This window comes from Malus sylvestris, chromosome 9 (genome assembly GCF_916048215.2).
Source record: "Malus sylvestris chromosome 9, drMalSylv7.2, whole genome shotgun sequence".
Taxonomy (NCBI): domain Eukaryota; kingdom Viridiplantae; phylum Streptophyta; class Magnoliopsida; order Rosales; family Rosaceae; genus Malus; species Malus sylvestris.
In genome coordinates this window covers 8549899-8560705 of record NC_062268.1, presented here as the reverse complement: position 1 = coordinate 8560705, position 10807 = coordinate 8549899, and the positions used below count along the sequence as shown (strand labels likewise).

The following is a 10807-nucleotide window of genomic DNA, read 5'->3' as shown; positions in this document are numbered from 1 at the left end:
TCACCCATGATACCATCCAAATATAATAATATCTCTTACTACTTTTATAAAGTATAAAGTAATCAAGATTATGGGAAGCACTCCTACGTGAATGGTCGGAAAATGCTATCGCACTCGATGGGATAAAGTAATGTTTTGCATCAAACAGCACTCGGACACAAGAAAACAAACCCATTTGGAAAGTGTTGCACATGCCATGCATATTCATAATTGGTAGCAAGTGATAAGATCAATTAAGTGATGAAAAATGTGGCTCCTACGCACCCACCGCATTGTTCGTAAGCTTTTTGTGCATCTCCTGCACGTCCTGTATATACTGAAAATTAACACAAGAAGTTCTAGATAAGTACATGAATTTGCAAGCTCCTATAAATCATGTACAAATTGGGATAGGATTGGGACAGATCAAAGAGTTAAAACCAAAACGTGTACATGTATGGAGACCAAAGATATCGCATTTTGCAATTATGCCCTCCCATGGGATTTATGTGAATTAATTTGGAATGTAGCTTTTGGACCATTAGATCATTTTAGTGGTTGCGATGTGAATTAAATTTAATGTCTATTGGACAGAGACCCTTCCTCTATCCAATAATTCCATGGATTAGGTATAAAATTGCAAGTTGTGGATGGCCGACATTAGAGATTTAAGGTGTTTTGGGTGTTGGTAAAAGCTTTCAATTGGCACTATTTCTGTATAACGTTGCAAGAAAAAAAAAATATTACTGTCACAACATAGTTACATTCACTTTATGTCATCTACATATCAATAATATATCTAAATAATATCGATACAGTGAAATTATTTGTTACGGTACATAATATGCTATTTGAGAAAAGTGTGACAGCAACAGTGGCATTTGAGAGAGAATTACCCTGTTAGTAAAATTTCGGTACGAGTCATGTCATTAGTGGAAAAAGGGAAAAAGGGTAAGAAACTAAAAAGCAGAAGGAAAAAACCAAAATGGAGTTTTTTTTAGTGCATTCTTGATCAGGATGTTTATTGGAACTAAGATGGTTTAGGACCATTTAGCGGTTGGAAAATATACATTTGAAGGTCTTTCATTATTCATTCTTTAATCTATTCCTATAAATTTGAGTTATTTTTTGTGGGTTTCAATTAGCTATTTAGTTATAGTAGACGTTTAAGACTTCTTTTTATTTTGAACAAATGATATTATCTATACAAAGATGAGAGGGGATGAGCTTAGCCTTACAATGGGCTAGCAATAATGTGCCTCAAATTCGTCTTTGACGAAAATCAAACCTAAGAGTTCTTACTTACAGGTGAAGAGAAATATCATTAAACCGTAGTACTATTAGCAGCAGATATTTAAGACTTGATTTTGAAAGGTTGAACATAATTATTTCATTTGGAAATGGAGTAAGAAAGTTTGGGAATCTTATTCCTGGTTCAAAACTATGACTATTGACTATTGCCTGGAAAATTAATGTACCAAAAAACTCGATCCCCTTAGGTCACGCCATATCATACTCAATCACGTTAAACTCTTTCTCTAAACAGCAGTTTTGGTGGCAGTCTTTGCTTGACTTAATTAGCCATTTCTCTATACAGTCACGTCGCCTTCATCTTCTTCGTAAACTTATCGGCACTTTTCTTTTCGGTGTTAGAAGATGTCTCAAGTTTTCAATCCCTTCTCGGTTTCAATTCTGTAAAGTCGCATATCTGGCTGTATCACATGAGCTATGAAGTTATGAACATGATCACGTTGTGAAATTCCTACAAAGCTTGCGTGTTGCAAATGAAAAAGGTAATCAGCACTATTAGCATTTTTTCACGACCACCTACGATAACATTTGTGACATCAACCAATGAAAATTCATTTTACTAGAAGATTTTCTAATATGACGGGCTAGTTATATCATGCTTAGAAAATTCTAGGGTTTGTGAGAGCATGTGTTATCAATTATATCATCAATGTGATGAATGTGATATCAATAATGGTCAATGTTTGTATTTATTTTGTACTAAGTACTTTATGCATGGGTGGGTGTTGACACATCTATGGCACCAATTCTTTTACATAATTTCTTACACACGTTTTTATGGGGCTCACTTCGCAATATATTTTAACGATCTGAATTGTCTATCTTTTATAATATCATTCATTTATCACCTTTGCAAAAAATTAGACAAATCCAAACCATTAAAACATTCATTTGTATTGAAGAAAAAGAGATGAATCCAGTTTTACAAAGAAATCATAAGCTCTTAATCCAATGGTCATATAATTTCAGATTTGGGTGATTGTTGATAGACATAACCTTTGAGGGAAGACCTAAAAGATAAACGGTTTATATTATTGAAATACATTACAAAATGGATCCCATAAAAACGTGTGTCAAAAAATATGTAAAAAATATAGTGCCACAAATCTGTCCCTACACTTATATAAATTATAATATGTGTTCTGGTTTGTAAGTTGTTGAAAAAAAAAGGAAAAAAAGGGAAAATAATTGGTGGCTTTGACTATTGAATTTTGATCAACAAGGATATTGACCATGACTTCACCAAATCGTGACATACTAACTGATTTGTTGTAGATTAATATTTTCCCTATTTTATGATAATAATATAGTAATCACATAGTGAATTAACTTTAAGAAACATGATTCCCGCACTTCTTTTTCATGTACGAACGACCATCTTTTTAGTTATGTCATTTAATTATTTTTTAATTTATTCAATTGAATCAACTATAAGAAGAAAGAGAAGATCGAGAGAAACTTCCCTAACCCTAATCCCTCAACCAACAAAATGTAAGAAGCCAAATTCTACGGCATTCATTGAATTGATACAATATTGGGGAATATATCCATGGAAATCCTTCTGTGGCGAGGCTTCATTTTCCGAAGGCTCCAAGGCACACAGATTGGATTAGAGTGATTAATTCTGTCTAATAACAGAAAAATAAATAGGAGGAGGATCATCTCCGGATCCATTTTGTGGGGATCCTAGAGATCATCACATCTTAGCTGTTAATCGTACATCTTGTGATCAGTTTTCGTCAGATACTATTTGTGTAAATTTTAAATAAAAAATGTCTAATGATTTCTGACTGCACAATACACGATAAATGATTAAGATCCCCCCAAAGTGGATCCGGATGGGTTCCAATTTCAAGGAAATGTGGCTGCCTGTTGCATCTGACCAATTCCTTCAATTCCAATATTCGTAATTTCCACTAATTCACTTGGAGCCTTTCCTGCCAACTTCTTGTGATATATTTATGTATTGGAATTGACGACTCTTGAGAGAGTCAAAGAAAGCTATTGACTTTTACTCTTTTGGGGTCGTGGTTTTGATGTGTGACTAATGATCAAATAGTCACCGATCGTTTTATGGGGACAAAATAAGGTTCAATTGTGGGGAGGGACCGGACCAAAACACCTCCCATGGATTGGTTGTTAGATGAACAATATTTGATTTGTAATCCTTGATGAATTTTCCTCAAGATTAATCAAACATATGACTCGTAATAAGGTCACGTTTTGCATGATCGTTTTGTAGGATAGAATATGCTCAATGAGATTCTAAAATCTTACAACGAATTCATATTTTTAGAGAAGCTAAAGGCTCATTTGAAAGTGATTTTAAAATGGTTAAAAGTATTTTTGATGAAAATAATTTTAGAACATTTCTTTAGTACAAATGCTAATGAATCCTGGAATAGTATTTGAAGCGCTTCCTACAAGAAGCAAATAAGAAAACACTTTAAGTGATTTTGAAACCCAAAAGTATTTTCTCTAAAAACAATTTCAGTCATTTCAAAAGCACTTGATATAACAGATGATTTTGTTATATTAGAATATACTATAACCAGTCTTGTGTTTGATTTAGTAATTTTCTTCATGTAATAATTTAAGTCTGAAGTTATAATGTCTTTAAAGGAAAAACTACGCATTAATTTGATCTTGAAGGCATGTATGTACACATAAAATTGAATTTTGATTTAATATAAGGATTTGTTTTGGTCAAAGAAAATCACGAGATAAATGAAAGAAACATAAACTTCGCCAGAACCTAATTGAAATAATTTGTTGTGGCGGCCGCGGCAAGCAACACTCACAAGGGAGTGAGATCTCGTCAATGAGAATCTCACCCCCGCGAGTGTTCTCAGGCGGACGCACCAAAGAACTTCTCGTGAATGGGAGCCCATACAAAATGAGCGAGCGTTACGTTAACCAAAACTCAATGGGCTGACTAGAGGTTGGACCTTATTTTGCTTTGTTGAACAAAAAAATATGAATCATGGGAGAATGCTGGCCCCGTATACTCAAGCAGCAAGCTATGCTCTACACATCTCCAGATATCAAAAATTTCTGCTGGTAGTCTTCAAAAAATCAAATCTTTGACACGGTTGCTCCGTGGCGTATCCTGCACAAGAAGAAGCTTAGAGTTATGGTTATGCCACAGGAAATTGTTCGAGGGAGACAAACAAGCAAACGACTATGCCAGGTTTGCTGCTAGCAAAGACCTAAATCCATTATATTTAAGACCTGCTTTCACTTTTCAATCAGTGACGTAGAAATAGTCGTGAACATGCATGAGAAGGAGAAGGGGAAGGAGATTCTTACTAAACACCGAATATCCTCTTAATCGGCTAATGATGATTTTACCAGTGTTTGAGCTCTGTAAAAACTTGGGGAAAACGAAGTGTTAATATGTTTGTTGTCAAAAGGGCATCAAAACAAGCAAACAATCCCGGTAATATACATATATAACTGCAGAGGAATGTATTGTAGCAGGAATTTGCAAAGGGATTACACAATGCAGGAAACTAGGCTTAACTTCAACGATGTTAAACAAATGGTGCTGGCTGTGTGCATGTGTAATTGTGTTGCCTATCAGGAATCACTTACATATTTATGTTAACCCGAAGCAGGGGCCACTCCCAAAGTAAAAGGTGCGTTTGCCAAGAGACGGCTGAAAGAGTCAAATCAGATCATTTTGTCATCTCCTTGAGTCGTAAAGCTGACAAACAAAAATTCATCATTTAGACAGTTTACCTCTTATGCTCTACTTATAGCCTACTTGTAGCATCAAATGACGATAGCTACGGCCACGCATAAAACGCTGCCATTTATACTGTACAAATTTCGGGTAACTCATCTGCATCCTTTCTTGGACAAGCCTGAAATCAGATAACTACATAACTAACCAGACAGAGCTTCGTGATCATTTTCTAGTACCTTCAGTCCAAGAAAAATAGCTCACCATCTTACAATACACCGCTGAATGCCTCTAGATATGGGGCGAATGATTGATGGATCCCGTTGAGCATACAACAAACCAACCTAAGAAATGATAATGCACGATCTTAATATTAATATTAATATTGCACTGCATTTCTATCTGCAAATGAAAGAAATTGAAGAGATATCTATCTACCTCCACCAATGCAACAGCAGAAGGATCGTCCATGATCTCAAGTTTACAATCAGCTAGATAATTAATCTGCACCCAAGTACATAGGAAAAAGTAAATAAAAAAGCATCCAGGAAGGAAAAGACAGATATAAGTTGATGCATTCTCCCACCCTAAACTAAGAAAACGTATACTATTTGTTTCTCCTGCCTACAGTGAATTGCAGAAAGAGTTCAAGGGGGCATACCATCAACCTCAAAGATATGAATATCTATCAAATGACCTATCAAGTGGGGGAGGGGAAAGTGCTTTAACGTTTAGACCAGCTACTTATTAGGCATCATTACTATTGTTATCAACGTTGTACAAAAGCATAGACTATAAAATATGTAAAAACAAATTTTTACTGGAAATATTCAGCTTTATTCCAAGTGCAGAACTAGTAATACTACCAAGTGTCAGAAACAAAAAAAGAAACCACAGACTACGTACTCCAAATTCTGTATTAATTAGAGACTGCACGAAATCCATCAGCTGAATCTTTGCCCATCCAAGGCACATGGTGGGATAATTTTTAGGTGGAGGATGTCTCCACGGTGCACCAAAGCGTAGTCTATCTTTTGAAAATTTTCCACTTCGTGCATCAGCAGCAAACTTTTGAAGGAGCCCCAATGCTTTCTCCATGGCCGGATTCACTACAGTAATCTAAATGAATAGACTTGAATAGCAAGTAAGGCAGCACAAATTGCATAAAGAATTATAAAATTACGAAAGAGGCATAACCACAGTTGTTAACAGGCCAAGTTAGTCGGTAAGACTAATGTATATACATCTAGGAAATCAAGAATACAATGAAGTGAACAGAAATTCCAAGAAGGTGAATTGCAAGTAATATATCATGAGACTTCCATACACTTATCAATGAACCAAAACGTAAATATGACAACAAAGGTTCACAAAATTACAAAGATAAATGAGTAAGATCATCATGCTCCAAAGAAACTTACTTGCAAGTAAGCTAAATATGAATCCACAATGTCTTCAAATGTGCTATCTTTGTTGTCTTCTAACCTTCATATAAACAAAAAGGGTATTTATATAGCATTAAAACTATATACAAATAAAGTAGTCATAAACCATGTAGCATCAATTCTGGAAAAAATTAGGCACAGGTTGATTGGTGAAGAAGACACATGATATGAGATGAGATGGTAAAAAACAAATATAAATATCACCCTTACAGTTGATAGTAATTGGCCTGTTTGAGTGCATAGAGCTCAAATAGGTGTCGTGGGTTTGGGCCAAACACCTCAGCAATCACCGACCACTGAATTTTGACAAAAATAATGCTAAAGGTCACTAAAATGTCCAGCAGTTCAAGACATAAAGAAAAAAAAAGTGCAAGAAAATGAAGAATCGTCAGGAAATCTGATGGACATAATTTCAGGATTAGTAGGAAAACAGATCGATTTTTATTTCCCCCTGCCCAATTTTACTACACTGGAAAGTATGTTTATTCAAAATTAGAGAAGCGTATTACCTCTGAATTACTGAAATATTCAGTAACCATCTGTAACTTAGCTTCCTGGGGACTCCAGCCAAAAGCCTGCAGAACAAACCAAGTATAAATCCATGATAACCTCCAGTATCCTCACAATATTCAAAACATGAACACGACATTTTAGAACAGGCCCCGAAATGACATGTCAGTCTAAGTTGATACCAGGAACAGTCACATGATAAGCCATTCCAGACAAGAACACATTATGGGTTCATACCAGGCACAACATGTACAACAACAGCAACAAAGCCTTTTCCCACTAAGTGGGGTCGGCTAATTAAAAAAGAAATTAAAAAAGAAAATCTCAAATCTAGTGAACCACGTCCCAAAATATAGAATTGAGCACGATACAAGTCACGGAACAAATGTTCCCATGCTTCATGCTTCAAGCTTAAGGTATTAGTATCTGCACAGCAGAAAAGAATAACTAGTGTTTGTTCCTTTTGGTCAATGAAGTAAAGGCAAATGCAAACACATGTAATGATCTTGTATAACCATGCATCTTTAGAGTAATACGGTTTCAGAGTCTCAGTTTAAGTACCTCACGAGAGATGAATATGTCTGGAAATCCAAAATCCATGTAAGCTAGGTATGAATAGTAACTGTAACAAAGCAACAGGAATTAGAATTCAAACAAACAAGAAAATAAACTGAAAAGTAGGAAATAAACTGAAAAGAAGGCCACTGCAGAAGTTTAAAAGGTTAAATATTAACTTTGTGACATATAAATGTATAAGTGATATGATGTTAAAGAAACACAAACGGCTAGGAATGAATCTCACCTATCCGATGTCACGAGTACAACAGGAAAGCACCTCTCATTTGCACCTAAAGCAATTAGTCTCCATATTAGACTGTCGTGATACATGGATCCGCAGACTGATGAATTCTCATCCAACAGAATCGCATTCTTTAAAACTTCGACATTGTTAATAACCAGCTTAGGCTGCTCCATACAATAAGAAACATCACAATTAGAGATTCATAAAAACTCCATACACTAATCAAAACCACACAAAATTTCAGCAAATACTAAGCATGAGTATAAGCAACCAAAAATGTGAACTTTATTACCTGAAAATGATCAATTTCAGCTGCTTGTGACAACAACTCCATCAATAAACAAGGCCAATCAGTACATGAATTCGCTAAAGACCTTGAAAATCCACCAGTCCGATTCAAATGAGCAATGGCATTAGCCCTCCAACTTTGCTGCTGCTTAATCACCTCCTTTGCCAATCTCAATGCCACAACGGCCTCCCTATAATACGAAGCCTCTTCCAACGGCACATTCTTCTTCTTCTCAGTCAAACCCAAAATCCCATCAATCTCTTGGGCATCACATCGAGCACTTAGCGCGAACACCGCCCGATCCCACAAAACCGACCCGGAAGCTTTCTCAGAAACAGTGTTCTTAGCAGCCCCATTGCCGGCAATAACGTGGCGGAGAGCCGTGTTAAGACCGTGCCATTTGCTGAGAGTGGAGAAGATTTGATGGGAGCTGATGGAACCCAGCTGGACGCCCTTGTGAGCCATGGATTCGAGGCAGCTTTCGAGCTTGGTTCGGCAATTGGGTAAAGTGGTCGGCGGGCAATTGGACCAGGAAGCCCATGGAAACGACTGATTGAACTGCAGGTGGTGGTCTTTGATGGACTCGGCGAAGTCGACGTAGCCGGTGAGGTGAGGGCCTTTGTTCCACTCCCCCAGCAGACCTGGAGAAAGACGAAGTGTTAGAATCTAGAGAGAGAGGTATGGAGAGAGAGAGAGAGTAAAAGGGTGATTACGTTCGAGGATAAGGGTGGTTTTGCCGGCGCCTCTGGGGCCGTGGAGGATCAGAGGCTGAGGCACGCGGTGGCGCTGGGCGTGGTTGTTGAGCACGGTTTCTAGCAATGGCCGGGGGATGATCTTCCATGGTTTGTACACCATTTTCTGAGATTTAAGAAGCCTATGGGTCGTTTGTGGTGGAAAGAGAGAGGGGTACTAGGAGGGTTTTAGAGACCTAGGGTGACCCTTAGCAAGCTACCTAAAGAAATGTTTGTTCTTGGCCAAATTTTTTTGAAGAAAAACGATATCATTAACTTGGAAACGTTCCTTGGATGAGGAGATCCAGAATAACACTCTCCTCAATCCAAATTAAGCGAGTTCCACTAGACACTGCTACCTTTGCCAAACAATAGGCAATACCATTATTGATACAACTTGACTGGTGAAAGAATCAGAGCACCCCTCACCAATCACGACTGGACATATATCCAAGTTATTGATTTTTTCAGCAGCACCTGCTGATTACTAATCATGGCTGGACACGTATCTAAGTTGTTGATTTTTTAATCACAACTTGGACACGTGTCCAGCCGTGATTGGTGATCAACAGGGCAAGTTGTGATTAAAAAATCAACAACTTGGATACGTGTCTAACCATGATTGGTGATCAGTAGGGCAAGTTGTGATTAAAAAATCAACAACTTGGATACGTGTCTAGCCAGCAGCCAAGTCCCGTTCTACCATTATTATTCCTATAAATAGAAATAAACTTCAAAACAATAAAAAAAGTTGCACTATGTAAGACATCTCCCGCTAGCAAGTCCATAGCTGAAACCCGATCCACACAAGAATTGACAATAGAAATTGCTTGAGAATAATCACTTTCGACTTGAACCTTTTGATAGCCAAGTTGTTAAGCCAACTCCACTCCATGCTTAATTGCTAACAATTTAGCATGAAGAGCCAAGGAAACATTGGGAAGAAAGCATGCCATTACAGCCACAAAAGCACCTTGCGCGTCATGGATCACGGCACCAGCCCCACCCACCTGAGCCTGCAATTTCGTAGCTCCGTCCACATTCACTCTCACCCAATCTTCCACCACCTCTCCAGCCATCGAACCACTTTCATCCCCTTACCTAATTATCGGCGTCTGTTGTTGTACTATGAGTGCATGGTCTGCCACCGCTTGGAACTCTTGTAACCATGCCACGGCTCTTTGGGCCACAACTTCAGGGGTCTCTTGCTTCCCGTTCCAAATGCGATCATTCCTCACCAACCAAGTATGCCAGACCACCATACAAATGAAGTCGAAAGTAGATTGCTTAGTTTGTAACAGCCATAAAAACCACTCCTTGACCGAACCACAAAGGACGGAGTTAACCAGAAAGATGCACGAGGTCACAACTCATGTAGCTCTAGCAAAATAACACTCCTTAAGAACATGCACCACAGTCTCCGATGCTCAATTACAGAAAACACATGTCAAATCCGATGATACTCATTTCTTCGATAAGTTCTTTTTCGTCGGAAAATATTCTGACAAGTTTTCCACACCATATTCTGCATTTTCGGCGGGACTTTGGCCTTCCATATAGTCTTCCATAAAGAAGTAAATGGACTACCTCTTGAAGCAGAAGAAGACACACTAAGTACCGGTGGCTTAATAGAATCTCATGCAACCCAATACATACTTTTAATAGTGAAAGTACCCCGGTCATTATAATGCCAGATTGGTTTATCAGGCGGAAGCCGATAACTAATGGGCAAAGCACGAATATGCTCCATGTCTTCCTCCTCAAAAAGCTCGATCAACATTGTGTCATTCCACGTCTTCTTGTCCACATCAATGAGCTTACAAACCCTCATATCCTCCTGAGAATGAGGCGACATCGTTATGGGACGAAAGGTCGAGGGTCGCGGCACCTACATATCCTTCCAAACCCACACCGAAGCTCCATCCCCAATCAACCATCTTGAACCATTCTCCAACACCATTCTAGCTTTAAGTATACTAGAGCAACAATAGGAGGAAGACAAAGACACCGGGGCGTCCCAAAAGGAAGTATTGGGAAAATACTTAGCTTTTAACA

The 10807-nt window shown here is 37.9% G+C and overlaps 1 protein-coding gene across 6 annotated transcripts; it reads right to left on the bottom strand.

Moving 5' to 3' along the window:
- Positions 1–3951: 3951 nt before the first annotated feature.
- LOC126583411 (uncharacterized) lies at positions 3952–9172 on the bottom strand. 6 transcript variants are annotated; one of them, XM_050247751.1, is made up of 14 exons: positions 8735–9171; positions 8025–8662; positions 7733–7896; positions 7492–7552; positions 6930–6995; positions 6631–6716; positions 6397–6460; positions 5882–6094; positions 5414–5479; positions 5240–5319; positions 5032–5156; positions 4885–4948; positions 4600–4663; positions 3952–4399 (listed from the first exon to the last, which is right to left on the bottom strand). In XM_050247751.1, the coding sequence occupies exons 1-11, from the start codon at positions 8874–8876 to the stop codon at positions 5042–5044; spliced, it is 1695 nt and encodes a 564-aa protein (XP_050103708.1). In that variant the 5' UTR covers positions 8877–9171; the 3' UTR covers positions 3952–4399; positions 4600–4663; positions 4885–4948; positions 5032–5041. The 6 variants fall into 6 exon arrangements, with proteins under 6 accessions (XP_050103708.1, XP_050103709.1, XP_050103712.1 ...); XM_050247752.1 differs by having other exon boundaries at positions 4600–4654; XM_050247755.1 differs by lacking the exon at positions 5032–5156 and having other exon boundaries at positions 4885–4996; positions 5215–5319; positions 8735–9172.
- Positions 9173–10807: the final 1635 nt, after the last annotated feature.